The sequence below is a fragment of the Sarcophilus harrisii genome, chromosome 5, assembly GCF_902635505.1.
Source record: "Sarcophilus harrisii chromosome 5, mSarHar1.11, whole genome shotgun sequence".
Taxonomy (NCBI): domain Eukaryota; kingdom Metazoa; phylum Chordata; class Mammalia; order Dasyuromorphia; family Dasyuridae; genus Sarcophilus; species Sarcophilus harrisii.
In genome coordinates, this window is record NC_045430.1 from 23,176,384 (window position 1) to 23,192,304 (window position 15,921).

General features: G+C 40.5%; 1 protein-coding gene across 6 annotated transcripts in view; it reads left to right on the forward strand.

Annotated features, from left to right (window-relative positions):
• Window positions 1-15,921, forward strand: part of IGF1 (insulin like growth factor 1) — a 127,795-nt gene that overhangs the window by 93,502 nt on the left and 18,372 nt on the right. For 3 of the 6 annotated variants that reach the window (XM_031939296.1, XM_012550600.3, XM_012550601.3), the window contains exons 3-4: window positions 5,663-5,844; window positions 8,568-8,619. In XM_031939296.1, the coding sequence (XP_031795156.1) occupies window positions 5,663-5,844; window positions 8,568-8,619 (234 nt within the window). Of the gene's footprint in view, window positions 1-5,662; window positions 5,845-8,567; window positions 8,781-15,921 lie in introns of all 6 variants that reach the window. The other 3 variants (XM_012550603.3, XM_023504420.2, XM_012550602.3) reach the window with 3 other exon arrangements.

Genomic DNA, 15,921 nt, shown 5'->3' on the forward strand with positions numbered 1-15,921 from the left:
CAGAAACCAGAGATGCTGTAAATTAAGAAACAACATGGCACCAGGGAAAGAATTCTCTCCAGGAAAGATGGTATGGTCTAGATCATGATCTCAGAGAGTGATATCATGTCAGATCTAGTCAGACTTGACCCATGGGGTAACCAAATCCAAGGAGCTAAATAGGGCCCACGAATTCAGAGATCCCACTAGGAGGTCAAAGCTATGAGTCAGAAAGAGTATGTTGCAGAGGAAAGTCCAGCTCTTGCATAAACTTGTATATGGATGCAGTGTCTCCCTCCCTCATTAGACTGTAGGCTCTTTAAGGACAAGGTTGATTTTTGCTTTTTCTTTCTAGCCCCAGAACTTAGCACAAAGTCTGGTATGTAAAAATAGTATGTATTTCATAATGCTTTTTGATCAGATGAAGGAATGAATCAGTAAACATGGCTGCAATCCATCTTTCCCCAGAATAATCTTTCCCTTAAGCTCCTATTCAGGACCCCCTAACTACTGACAAGTAAGAGCTCCATCCCACTGTCTGGGGGAAGGGATTCCCCAAGATTGTCCCATACAATTCCACTACTTAAGTCAGTGGTGGCAGTCATAGGAGCCATGCCCTGCTATGATGGGTGGAAGATTCAAGGAAGTAAGACCTACTGCCCTTTCCTGCAACAGGCTTCTCTCTCCAGATGTGTGTGTGTGTGTGTGTGTGTGTGTGTGTGTGTGTGTGTGTGATCAGCTCATACTGACTAACATCCCTCTCCAAAGAAAGATCATAGTCTCTGAGCAGAGATGGAAGAGACCTCGGAGGCCATCTAGACCAAGCCCTTTATTTTACATATAAAAAAATGAGGTCGAAAGAAGTACCCCAAGAACAGGCAGGTAATACATTGCATAGACAGAACTATGACCCAGATCACATACTCTAAATCCATATCTCTTCATCTTCACCATCAGTGGGATGGATATTCAGAGTAAGAAGGCATCTCAGTGACCTACCCATCCACTCCTAATGAAAACAAACAAATCCCTTATGTTGTCTATCAATCAATCACTATTAAGTGCCTACTAAGTGCCAAGTTCTGTACAAAAAAAAATCCCTTCCCTCAAGGACCTTTACAAAAATGGGTTCTTGTGGGACAACACTTGGGGGTCTTCAATAGCCTCAAATAGCTTTTAAACTTTAATAGCTTAAAATAGCTGTTACATGCATGTATGAAGACTTTTAAAATAGCTATTAAATGGTTGCATGTAGAGGACAGCATACAAAAGTATACACATAATAAAGCCAGGTAATTTGCAGAGGTATACAAAGAAAGCAACTGGGGAATCAGTAAAGGCTTTTTTTTTTCTATGAAGAGGCAATTTAGTAAGCAGTTAGTATGTGTTGAATACTGGGAATAAAAGAAAAAGCACAGTCCCTGCCTTCAAGAAGCTTACAGTCTGAGAAGAGAGACAACATAAATACAAAGGGGTATATACAAGATAGTTCAGAGTAGATGGAGGGAAACCTGAGATGAGAAGGCACTGGCGTCTGGTGAACGAGGCATGCTGGGAAGGGCTCTGTGGAGAAGGCAGTGCCGGAATTGAGTTTGAAGGAAACAAAAGAATCAAAGAGCCAGAGATGAGGAGGAAGTGCATTCCAAGCATGAGGGCAAAGGAACAGAGATGATAGATGCAGTGTCATTGAGGGTCAACAAGGAGGTCAGGCTAGCAGGACCACAGAGTGTGGGGAAGGGAAATTATATGTATCAAGTTTCACTATCCAGTCTTTGTTCCAAGAGAGCCATTCCAGAGGAACCCCCTGCCTCCCAAAGAAGCCCTTTTCACTTTTTGGACAGCTCCAATCACCAGGTGCAGATTTTTTTCCCCCTTAATTAGCCTGACACTCACAATGATGGCAGTGGTCTGAGGAAGCTGACTTATTTGGCAAAGTAAAGACACTGTACAAAAAAAAAAATCCCTTCCCTCAAGGACCTTCACAAAAATGGGTTCTTGTGGGACAACACTTGGGGATCTTGCTAGTGGGCTTGCTATTTCATTAAAAGTGGGAGGAAGCTACCTCTTCGGATGCAATCTGGCCACTGAGGCAGGGTTCAATATATGCCAGAGGCGGGGTTCAAATCTAGTTCTTCCTGACCTTAAGGTCACCTCTCTATGGATAAAGCACTGGGCGAGGAGTCAGGAAAACCTGACTTCAAATCCAGCCTCAGATACTTACTAGCTGTGAGATCCTGGATAAGTCACTTAACCTCATCTGCAAAATGGGGATAATGATAGCTCCTCCCTCCCAGAATTGTTGTAGAATCAAATGAAGTAATACTTGTAAAATACTCACTTAGCACAATGTCTGGAACATAAAGAGTGCTGTCTAAATGTTAACTTGCTATCGTGGCTAAGTATAGAAATGAGAAATTCTCAAATGGCTGGTTATAAGGGACAGCACTAGAGAAAATGTCCCACAAAGGTATTTTTGTCAATGTTGTGTCTAATAATAGAGATGCGGCAACTTTGCCAGTGTGAAGGATAGAAAGGGGTCGTTTAAAAGCAGGTACAACCAGGATCGTCTCTTCTGAAAATCAGTCATTAACTGCAGAGGCTGAGATTTGGGGGGGCCATTTGGGAAACCAATTTCTTTTAAGACAGAAGTTCAGCATTTTGTTCCACAGCCTTTGCATTGGGTTTCCTATTTTAGTCTATGGAGGCAAGTCTTGCTTGTGTTCACCCTGGAGGGGTGAAAAGAGATGAGGGAACCCAAATATGGAATCTAAACCTTCCATCTAAATGAGTCCCTCCCAACCCCTGAGAAGAGGTTGATAGTGGTTCTTTAATGCAAACAGTGTGAATTAGAACTTGAGTCTAAACCAGCGGGGTCTCCAAACTCATTAAGTTAGAAGAGATTCAAAATTATCCGGTTTTCACTCCCAACCTTCCGTGAATGGTTGGTTGGTTGATTGGTTGGTTGATGTCCATTTTCAAAGTGGATCAAAATGACTCACTATGTCAGAGTTGAGTTACATCGTCCATCTGTGACTGATCAGACCGATTTGAGCTTAGAATGCTCTGACACAGATTGGGCACAAATAGTCCATATAGAGTACTAGCCCTGGGACTCAGGAGGACCTGAGTTCAAATCTGCCCTCAGACACTTAAGACATCCTAGCTGTGTGATCTTGGCAAGTCACTTAGCCCCAATTGCCTCAGCAAAAAAAAAAAAAAAAAAAAAAAATCCCTATAATCATTTGTGGTACTTCTCTAACTTTGCACATCTCCCATTTCTTCTGAACTAAATCAATTCTGCTTTACTCATGGAACACAATGTCTCCCATGCCATACAATCAATTCCAAAGTTCTTAAGAGAGACCTTATGACTTTTTCTGACCATTCTTATCCATGGGACCAAGCTTTACGTTATCCTGAAACTGTGATTGTGGGAGAGTCACAACTTCATTGAGCTTCCGTGTCCTCAGTTATAAAACTTTTCTAAGGCCATTAGGAAGAGATAATAACCACAGATGAGAGTTAGCGATTTCCTCTACTGGCAGAAAGCTCAGCACTAAAAAATAAAAAGCTGCCTCTCCCACTCCCCTTTCAGTGCCCAGTTCTGTCATGTGTGTGACTGTGTGACCTTGAGCCAGTCCTTGCCACTCCCTGGACCTCGATTTCCCCAAATGAAAGACAAAGGGAGTGAGCTAGACGTTAATTAAGATCATTTCCAGCACTAAATCAATGATCCTAAAGAAAATGCCTCCCCAGCAATGGCCAAGCGAAAAAGCTTCTGGGTCCCACCCTGTATTGCCAGATCTCTCTTGATCAAAACAAACTCCTTGTCACATCTTATAAAGAGTGTTTATTTCCACAGCCCTCCAGTCCCCAGCAACTCTTGCCCTTTATTCATTCTAGGGCAGTGGGAGAGAAAAACTTCCTGTATTCTCTTCCACGGTTTCATCTTTTCTGAAAGGAAACCAGAGTTTAGCATCTATTCTTGGCGGGCCGACTCCTTTGGCCTCCCAAAATGTCCAGTAACTTAGCAAAGAAAAAAAAAAGCCTATGGATGTCCTCTGTGAATTGCCGAGGATCACGTGAGCTTGTTTTCCCCTCTCCTCCAATTTACGGTCTCTGGAAAAGATTATAAAACAAAACAAAACAAAAAACATTGTTTATAGAACTCAGGGGGCCAGTTGATTCTCAGCTGAGGGTAAAGCCGCCTGCTAAAGCAAGGAGACAGAGTGGATGTAACACCAGCAAAGAAAACCACAGAGACAGAGAGGAGGGCCAGCTTCTCTGCCCCTCCCTGACAGACATTAGAGTGGGGGCCACCTCCTAGATCTGCTCCCAGAGAGGAAAGCGGTATCCCTCTCCCAGGGATGCCACAAACAGTCACAAGGAGTTAGTTTCCCAGCTGCCCCGAGCCCCAGGGCCAACCTGTCCGGTCTCTCATTTTATCTGTGGGAAATATTTTGGTTCTAGAGTTGGAGGAGCCAATCGGCCCTCTGAGTGAAGGGGCAGGTGGTCGTGGGAAGTGAGTAAAAGGGGCTAATTGGGCTTAAATGTGGAAAAAGGCTTCATGAGCGTCTTAACTTCCCCGCCAAGGGAAGGAGAAAACTGTCGTGGAACTCAAGGCGATGGGAATAATAATGGATCTTAGATTTGGAAAGGGATTGCTTTTAGAGGCCATTGAACCCAGTCTTTTACAAAAGAAAAGAGGGAAACCTAGAGAAATTACCTAACTTGCCCAATTTCCTACCGGTAGTAAATGGCCACAGTGGCATTTGAAACCAGATCCCTGGATTCTAAAGCCAGTATTCTGTTCAGTTTAACATGTTGAAGGAAGGCCTGGAGAGAATCCTGCCTCTGACACGTAATAGCTGTAGAACGGTGAACACATCACTGAATTTAGCACTTCCAGGCAAATCTCTAAAACAGAAGTTGCTGATGAGTATCGGTGAAGAGCATTTCCACACTGGGAGGTCTTACAGCTATAAAATCTTAGAGCATGTTTTGTTTTAAAAGATTTCATTACAAATTCCTAATGAGGGTGGAGCATAATGGATTTTTTTTTAATATTATTATTATTTTTTTTTTTTTTTTTTTTTTTTGCTGAGGCAGTTGGGGTTAAGTGACTTACCCAGGATCACACAGCTAGGAAGTGTTAAGTGTCTGAGATCAGATTTAAACTCAGGTCCTCCTGACTTCAGGGCTGGTGCTCCACCAAGCTGCCTCTATAATGGATGTTGAATATTTCTACTTTGACTCCCAGCACAAGGCCATATCCAGTCAATGTTGGTCAAATGAATCTGTTGATTCTCATCCCTAGTTTAAATATAGAATAGCTACTCTTTTGAATTAAATTTCCTATGTAAAAAAAAAAAAAAAATAGGAATTATGGCTGAAAACATTTAAGTTTGTCTCAAAAAAAAGTCTGACTTTCACTCCTGCCTCAGATACTCACCAGTAGTATGACTCTAGTCAAGGCACCCCTCAGCCTCAGTGTCCCCATCTGTAAAATGGGGCTAATAATGGCACTGATCTCATTGTTGTAAGGGTAAAATGAGATAATGCAAGCAAGGTACTTTGCAGATCTTAAGATGCTATACAAATGTTCAACATTATTATTATTTTTTATCTTAAGCAGAAATGTTCTGTTCTAAGGCTACACCATTCTTTTCTTTGTCTTATCCAGGCAAGCCCACTGGGTATGGCTCTAGCAGTCGGCGTTTACACCACACAGGGATCGTGGACGAATGCTGCTTCCGGAGCTGTGATCTGAGACGGCTAGAGATGTACTGTGCGCCAATTAAGCCAGCCAAGTCAGCCCGCTCGGTGCGTGCCCAACGCCACACCGATATGCCCAAAGCCCAAAAGGTAGGTTAGGATGAGAGGAAGCCTGCTTTCCCTAGCATAGAACACGGAGGCCTTTACAGGCCCGCTTCAGCCAAGGGTGCCATGTCATACCCAGTGGAATAATTCAGAAACACCGCCCCCTCCCACCTTATCAGGGGCCCTTAATTCCTCAGGTGTTTGTCAGTCCTGTTAGTTTTAGACTTACTTAATTCTCTACCTTATCCCCTAATCAATCAGTCAAGAAATTCTTTAAGCACCTTTTCTGGGCCAGGGATATCTTCTTAACAAAATACCCTTTAAGAATCATCATAATTCTAACGATCATTAATTATAGAGGATGCTTAAACAAGTGTCTTATCTCCTCCGTGAAAATAATAAGTATTCAATAATAACGTTAATTAAATCCTTATCATGATTGATTAATAATTATCAAGAATGTATCTTATTATCTTCTTAATTACTACTAATTAATAATGTCAATTATTAACTCGGTGCCAGGTACTTTTTAATAATCTCTCTTTTTAAAAAGCATTACTCTCATTCATTAATCATTATTAAATGTGGAAAATAGTTAAGTAGTTTCTCCTTCAGAAAATGATTATTAGTTAATAATACTAATTACCAACGATATACCCAGCACTTGTAAACTATGTACCTTTTTAAAATGGTAATTATTAATTAATTATTATTAACTAAGGAAAATGGACAAATTGGTACTCAGGGAAAGTATTATTAATTAATAACACTAACTAATTATTAACCAGCTGTGTTCCCAGGACAATTTTTAAACTGTGTGCCTTTTCAAAATTATTATAAATATTAATTATAGATAATGGTTTAGAGGTAGCTACATGGCATAGTGGATAGAACACCACTGCCCCTGGAGTCGGGAGGATCCAAGTTCAAATTCAACCTCAGATACTAGCTATCTGACCCTAGGCACGTCACTTAACTCTGAATGCCTCCAAAAAAAAGGGAGGGAAATAAAAGGGGAAAAAAATATTGATTTAACAAGTATCTTAACCCCCTATTAAGATTATTTTTTATTTATCTATAAATTTATCTTTTTTAATCATATCCCCATTTTAATCATTGACTAATTTATTTTTCCATGATTTTAACTTCAAAGCATTTCTTACTGTCAAAGGACTATTATTAAAAATCATGAGCATTCTCATCTAGAAAGACAAACCATTCTGGAAGAGGAATTCTCTGAGTTCATGTTGAGTAGAGTATTGAACCTATGGCTTCATTTATGTAGGGAACTCCCAGGTGAGGAAAGTTTCTTTACTAATACAGGTTAACAAGTCCTTTGCGAGTTATAGTGGCAGAGTTGCCTAGAGCGGAGATGTGAAATCTGCAGTCCCCTTAACTCCAGGGCTCCAGAAGGGCAAGAACCAAATTAAAATGTCATTGGGAAAGATTTACTAAAAATGCAATAGAACATAGATAATGTTAATTTGTGGTTTTCAAAGTTAATATGCAGCCTACAAGCGTCCTTATGTATGATTTAAAGGCCTTGTTTGTATTCAAATTTAACACCACTGGCCTAGAATACTAAGAGACTAAGTGACTTGACCAGGAGCCCATAGCCTGTATATGTTAGAGGCAAAATTGACTCCAGGTCTTCCCGACTCCAAAATCAGCAGTCTTCCCATTCTGCCATCTTGCCTCTCTCATACAGAGATGCTAGATCCAAATTTCTACTTTGCTTAAAGGAAATGCCGCCATGATAGATCCATGGAAGGATTTTCTTTCTGGGACATGGGCTTGGAGCAAGTCTTATGGGGGTGAATCTTGGATGAAAACAATGTGATATAATTTGAGTCGTCTTTTAAATTTTGGGCTAAGATGTGTGGAAGGGTAGGAGGGATACAATGGATCTAATCCCTCAGCTCTTTCCCTAAGAAGGTGGGGGGGGGGGAGAGAAATTGAAGTCAAGGGCTATCTTTTGGCTCTCCTCAACTGAATCAATTTGGACCTCCTCAAGATCTTCTGGGTCTTGTTTTTAAAAAATAGTCAATTTGTGTTTTAGTCTCATTTTGCAAAAGCCTCAAGATAAGTTCAAATATAGATCACTGTGGCATGTATGACTGGTCCTTGGCTGCCATATATAAAGTTCCCAGCATTCAAAGCCCAAAGAGAGTTAGGAATTCAAGGGTGCCCAAGTGAGTTCCAAATAGAATCCCCTCCCCTCTGCTCTTATGTAAGTGTCTTGTCCAGTTTGCGTAGAGGGAAAGTGTCATATTGCAAGTTGCATTGAGAGGATACTTTCTACTGGTTTCTGGAACTTGGGATCAAATGATCATGAATATGGTTGTGAATTTTTCCAAAGTGAAGGAGAATAAGGGAGTAGCTATTTCCTTTCCCTTCTAATCTCAGTTTATCTGATGCTTTACAATGTAAATAGGAGAATCAAATGGACACAATCTGATGGGGGGGGGGGGGGGGGGAGGATCATAATTGTGTTAGGACCATGAATTCCAGAATCCAGGTGCTGAATTAGAGAATAAAAGGGTAGATAGAAAAAAAAAATAGTTTGGGGTTTTTTTTTGGTTTGCTTTTTTTTTTTTGGTTTTATTTCCCTGTGTTGGGACTACAAGCAATTACAAAACTCGGTCCCGACACTCAGTCTTTCCCAACCTATGAAGCTCAGTGACCCTAGACTGGCACAGAAGCCCTATCATCGAGAACACCACAGGAACCACCTGTTCTGAATGAAATTATTTTTGTGATATTTGCAGTATCAGCCCCCATCCACCAACAAGAGAACGAAGGCTGAGAGGAGGAGGAAAGGTGGGCCAGAGAAACACCCAGGAGGGGAGCAGAATAAGGGGAAAGAAGAGAGACAGCAGAGCAGAGGAAAGAAGAAAAAGCAGAGGAGGGAGACTGGAGATAGACATACTGAACACAGAGGAAAAAACAGGAAAATGGAGAGAAGGAATAAACAGACAGAGGCAAGGACTATGAGAAAGTAACAGAAAATCAGGAAACATAGAAAAAAAGAAGAAAAATATTGTGACAATAGATGGCACATATAATGAAATGAGAAAAAAAAAAAAAAAGGAAACCTTGGGTAGGACAAGACGTGGAAAAAAACAAGTATTTGGAGAGAAGGGAAATGTGTCAGAGCAAGTCCAATGGCAGATACAAGAAGGAAAGACTAGAAATAGAAAAATGAGGCAGGTGAAGCAGAACTATAATAATGGCTGGAGGATGACAGGAACTAAAAGGAAGGGTTGGTTTTTTGAAGCCTCTTTTAGGAACACTTCCAAAGTTGCTGCCATTATTGCATGCGCACTCAAAAGCTGAGTTAAAAATTAGCGAGCATTTGAACAGAACTGTCTATGAACACTCACAGCTCCCTTTCCCCACATGGTTCATTTCCCAATCCTGTTCAGGGTCAAACTCCCCCAGAGGGCAATGGGAACAGTTTAGAGAATCATGGGATCTCAGGATTGGAAAAGCTTCAAGAGATCATCTTGTCCGACCCTCTGTTTAAGACAGAACTTGGTCCAATGACCAATGAGATAGCCTGCCTTTTTTAGGCTGTAAAATGGGGTGTGAAAGTGTGAAATTAGTGGAGAAGCAATATCTTGGGACCTTTGGGCCCCCTCTTTTTTAATTACACCGCACGTGCATACATACACACATATATGCATACATACATAGATATACATGCAAGAATAAAAAGATCTTAAATCCTGGAAGATTTTATTCCATGAAAGAGAGTTCTAAATTGTATCTACTCTGTAGAGTACAATGGGAAATTTATGTCAAGCCTTAATTAAAAATTCAAAAACAAAACCGAGAGACAGCATAGCATAGTAGATAGAAAGTTGACTTGCAATCAGGAAGATTGAATACAAGTTCGTAGTCTGAGTAACTCTAGACAAGTCACATGACATTTCTCAGTATTTTTAGTCAACTCTCTAAGATCATACCTTGGAGAGGAAGTGATAATCTGCATTGTTAGAGAAAGTTTCCTCACCCTGAAGTTCCTAATATCAGTGAAATCTCAGATCTAGCCCCTATCCCTCTCCCTAGCCTCCAAAACACCCAGACATTATTATAGGAATTATTATGATTATTATAGGAAAGTAGCATGGCAAAGTGAGTGGAGAATTCAGTCAGATGACTAATTTCAAGTCTTAATTCTGCCACTATCTCTATGATCTTGGGCAAGTTACTTCAAGAAAAAGCCAAGATGTCCTCTTCCGTGTTCTGCTTCAGAAAGCCCCTTACCAAACCCCTGTGATTCATTGAAGACCCAGGATTCCTTGAATGGGGATGCAAAGATGCCCAGACATAACCAAGGAAAGGAAGTGAATGAAAGAATTGGGTGAAAACAGTCAATCCCCACAGCTGCCATTAAAACAAATTTTTGTCCTATACCTCTCAAAGGAGATGAAGGCAAGTCAAGGGACGACTTTATAATCAGAAGACACTCCAGTTCCCTCTTCGCTAGCCCCTGGCACCCAAACGCCTTTGAGGAAACCCAGGCAGTTACAAAGTCCAGTCCCTGCATTTGGGTCTTCTGATCATTTTTAATACCACAGGACGGAACTATTGCCTTGAAGTGTTCCTGTAATTAAAGAAAGCCATTCGGGATCTCCTTTGAATAGAATGCGACTGGTTCATTCCCAATCCCAAGATTCCCTAAAATGCCTGGCTTCTGTATTCTCTTCCCTGGCTATTGATTTAATGCCAAAGTCAACTCAGAGCTCAAACGCGATGATGACGGTGTTGGGTAAAAAACTACAAGGCAATTCTCTTAGCCATCACCTGAAACTTGAATCAAAAGAACACTGGATTTGGAATCAGTACCTGAATTCAAACCCATACTTTGCTACTTCCTAGCTACATCACCTGCCCTTCTCTGGGCTTCAGTTTCTGCACCTGTAAAAAGGAGGGAATTGGAATAGTTGACCTCTGAGCACTCTTCTAGCTCTGTGATCTGAAATCATGATTCTCTGATCTTAATTCATGATTCCATAATTCTAAATTATGATTCCACATTCTTGAATCATGATTCCATGATCTATAAATCATGATTAGGATGAGGAGCCTCTCCATGATCCTAAATCATTTCATTTCTCTACATCTCCTTAGGAGATGATTGGTCCCTTCCAGCTTTAAAGCTGTGATTCTGTGACCTTGTAAATTTTCAAGGATACACCTTGGTCCAGTGCAAAAAGCACTGGTTTTGGAGTCAAAGGACTTCGATTCAAATTCTCTCTCTGACACTACTTGTGTGACTTTAGCCAAGTCACTTGACTCCTCTTGGCCTTCATTTCTTCATCAGTAAAAAGAAGATTTGGGACTAGATAGCCTCAGAGTTGACTTTCAACTCTAAATTTAGGATCATCCCCTCCCTATCCCTAACTTCCACTCAATAGGAATGCAACAAATAGGAATTCCCCACTCTTGGGGCAGCATGGTACAATGAAAAGAGTGTTGACTTATGAGGCAGAAGACCTGGGTTCAAATCCTGACTCTGCTACACAGTGCTTGTGTGATCTTAGACAAGTCACATAACTTCTCTTAGTTTCACTTCCTTGTTTATAAAATGGGGGTCTGGAGGAGTCTTAGTTTCTGTGTCATGGACCCTTTTAGGGGTCTGCTCAAATCTATGGACACATTCTCAGAATAATGTTTTCAATTTGTTGTTTTTTAGTTGTTTTGGTTGGGTCCAACTCTAGGGTTTTCTTGCTAAAAATACTGGTTTGGTTTGTCAGTTCCTTCTTCAGCTCATTTTACACATGAGGAAATTAAGGCATACAGGGTAAAGTGATTCGCTGGGGGTCACACAGCTAATTAAGTTTCTAAGACCAGATTTGAACTCAGGAAGATGAGTTCCTTCCTGATTCCAAGCCCAGAACTCTTATCTACTGTGCCCCCATTTTCAGAAAAAAAAAGGGGGGACAGCCTGGACAGTATTCACTGCCTCAAGTAAGTATTAGACAGCACGTGCTGTTCAACTAGAATAATACCTCCACACAGAGAACTATTGAAAATAAAAATAAAAATGTTCCGCTGAAATCTGTAGGTCACCATGGACTTTAAAAAGAAATTGCTAGCCTGTGTTTCAAAAGTCATTGAAAAATCAATTTATATACTTCCAAAAAATAGTGGCTGGGCATCAAATATGTTTCAGATATTGTAGGAGGCATCAGAACTGGGAGTGGAATGGAGATTAAGAAAAAATGGATTAATGGATAGAGGGCTATTCTCAGAGAAAGACCTAAATTTGAGCCCTCTCTCTGACATAAATTGAGTGTATGACCTTAGGTAAATCACTTCCACACTTTAAGACCTAAAGGGGTTGGACTAGATGACTGTTAGGTTCTAACCATTTATGATTCAATGATCCCATGACCTCTGTAGAACTCAGTTTTCTCATCTGTAAAATTAGGGGATTAGACTAAATAATCTCTAAATTTCCTAGTAAATCAACCTAAAATCCTCTGATCCTATAAATGTATGACCTCATAGTTTTCAATTTTCTTATTTCCAAAGGGATAGGTTTGACTCCATCAGACCATCTTCACTTGAGGTACTTGAACTTACTTTTTAATATTTCAGTAATGATTTTCAAATCCTATTTTTGTTATTTTATGCTTTTAAAAATATGATTCTTGGAAAGGGTCCATAGACTTTGCCTGATTGGCTGGCTTGCCAGAGGGGTGCGGGACACATGAAATGTGAAGAACCCCATATCTGGGCAATTGTCCAGTCTCTAGGTCTGTGATTCAGTGCTGTTTTCACCCTATGATCTCTCGGGTCTTCAATTTCCTTAACTGTAAAAGAAGTAGACAAGATGATCTCTGAGGTCCCTGCCCACTCTAAACCCCTGATCAATAAGACAGAATTAATTATTATTATGTCAATCAAAATTCCACACTCTCATGTGGTGCATTAACCACTCAGTTTTAGACTGAGCTCTCAGAGAAATGATCATTTCTCATATGTCTTAAAATCACACATAATCTGGTTTTTCATTGTTCTCAGGATGGGACAATGGATCCAAATTGTGGTGGCTGGAGAAAATTTGATTGGAGCAGTCTCCTGTTCTTGCAAATTTTATGAGGAAAAGACCAAAATAAATAGACATATGGGATATTTCCGGGCTTCCCACTGTTTCTGGGACTTCATTCTCCATAGGCTACCAATCAGTGCCTTTCCCAAATGTTCAACCTCCTTTCTAACTGATTGAAAACAAACAAAACTACCTCCTCCCTCCAATGAGTGCACTATTAGGATGTAAGCATGAAAAAAGAAAAAGAAAAAGCACAGAGAGATAATAGCAAATAAGAACAGGATCTGTAATTTCATTACAGGTATAGGGAACTTCCAGGTGAGGAAACTCTCTATCAAGGCTGATTGGCAATTTATAGTCTTAAAGAGTTGTGTAGAACTCTGAGAGAATAGATTTGTCCAGGGTCAAAAAACCAGCCTGGATTAAAGAAATAGCCTTCCCTTAAATAACTCCCTTTCTTGTCCCTCCCTTATTAATTTCAAGCTAATAATAATAGCTAACATTTATATAGCACTTATTACATGCCAGGCATTTTGCTAAGCACTTTCATAATTATCTCATTTGATCCACAACAGCCCTAGAAGATAGGAGCTTTTATCATTCCCCATTTTACAGATGGGGAAACAGAGGCAGAGGTTCAAGTGACTTGCTTAGACATACATAACTAGTATCTGACAGATTTGAACTCGGGTCTTCTTGACTCCAGGTCCAGCACTCAATCCACCACACCACCTGCTTGCTTTAAATAACATTTATGTAGTGCTTATTATGTACCAGACACTTTAAGTACTTAATTAGTGCTTGAGTACTAATTATTATCTTATTCATTATTACAACCTAGAAGATAGGTACTATTATTAACACCATTTTGCAGATGAGGAAATTGAGGCAAACTTGCCCAAAATTGCACAGCTAATAAGTATCTGAGACTAGATTTTAATTCAGGCGCTGACTCTGCCTACTGTACCACCAAGCTTCTTCAAGGACACAAATTTGGCAGTCTTCCTATCAATTCAATGAGTACCCACTAGGGAATGAAAGATTAGTAGATGGAATGACTTTGTGAAGAGGGGAAGTTTTCTTAGGTTAGACTGATGAGATAAAGCTTATTGATATCCAATCTCAGAATAGAGATCACTCAATCAACAAGCATTTATTAAGCATTTTCATTATTTGCCACTTGGCTAAAGATACAAAGAAAAATCACAAATAGTCTGAGATGGCCTATTGGACCTAACGTGGACACCTGTGGTAATTGGGGAAAGATTTATTGTTTTTGGATGTTTGGATTGTTTTGGATGCTGCAGAAATTCCCCTTTATAAGACTTGGCATCTCCACTTTAGAATTCCTTGTTTTAGTAATTCACTTCTATGTAGTTAGGGGCAGAGGAGGGGGAGTGAGTCCTGTTTCTGATTCCTTTTAAAGTCAGTGACAACATACGATGAGAGACAGACAGAAAAGGGGAGAAGTGAGAGACAGATGGATAGAGAGAAGCAGAGAGAGAGACAAAGAGAGAGACAGAGAGATTGAGAGAGACAGAGACAGAGAGAGAGAGAGAGAGAGAGAGAGAGAGAGAAGGAAACAGAAGGAGAGGGAGACAAGAGAAAGTGTTCTATGAAATAAGGAGTAGCTGAGGTGAGTAATGATTCCCCTAGGACTAATAAATATCTGGACTTCACTGGAAAAAGGAGCCAGGATAAGCACTGGGAGGGAAGGGGGAAGGGTAAGGAATTGACTTCCCTTGCAAGGCTGGAATTGGCCACTCGGTCCTCAAGTGTCTGCCTGAGGTCTGGGAAGCTTCCTCTGCTTCCTACATTCTCAGGCTTCCCTTAGCCCAGAGAATAAGTTGCTAGAAGTAGGTCACCATTGGGAAGGGAGGTCCGAGCCAATGAAAAGACCCAAGTCTGACCTCTGCCAGTTCAATCAGGTGTTTCAGAAACAGCTGATAAGATCATGGGCCCAGCCCTTCTTGAGATTGTAGGATCAGAGATGGAGAGCTGGAATGACCTTTCAATGTCTTCTGGGCCAAATCATTCCTTCATTTCACAGAGGAGGAATTCAGGGTCCAAATGGCTAAAGTGACTTTGACCAAGGTTACCTAGGTATTAAATGACAGTGGTAAAGCAGTAATTGTGCCTTAAACTGAAGGGATGGAGATAGGGATAGGGGAAAGAGAATGAACTTCTGATTTTACTGGTATTGAAAAGTCCTGCTACTAGCAGGGGTCCTCAAACTACGGCCCACAGGCCAAATGCAGCAGCTGAGGACATTTATCCCCCTCACCCAGGTCTATGAAGTTTCTTTATTTAAAGGCCCACAAAACAAAGTTTTTGTTTTTACTATAGTCCGGCCCTCCAACAGTCTGAGGGACAGTGAACTGGCCCCCTATTTAAAAAGTTTGAGGACCCCTGCCTTAGAGAGTTGATGTTAGATGACTTGTCCAGTGTCACACAGTCTCTATGAATCAGAAGCAGAACTTAAAGGCAAAGTTCAAACCCAGATTTGACTTCAAATTTAGCAGTCTTTCCACTGGACCAAAATATTATAGAGAGGTTTGCACTTCTGATCATACGATCGGAAATAAACATCTGATTTATCCCTCAATCGAGCGGATTGGTTTATTCAAGATTATACAAGCCTTTATATTTTGGCATTCTTCCTACTCACTCTTACCCCTCAGTGATTCAGAATTCACAATCAATTCTTAAACTAGAAAATTCGAATAGAGATTGGGATGGTAGGTAAAGGATGTGGTCTATTTTCAAATAGCACATAGTGGGGAAATGTAAAGAAATGGCTAAATTGGTAAAGTCCTTTCAGAAAGCAAAATGAAAAGTTATCCTTCAGTAGAGACAAATTTTATGCTTTGAATTTGTTTCCAGATGATCAAAGCTATCCATAAAACAGTTCACAAAATCAGTTCTCTCATATGTCCATGGAGAACATTCACTTCTTTTGGACAAACATCTCTTATAAAAAATCACAAATGTGATTTTTTTTTTTTTTTTGCTGAGGCAATTGGGGTTAAGTGACTTGCCTAGGGTTGCACAGCTAGGAA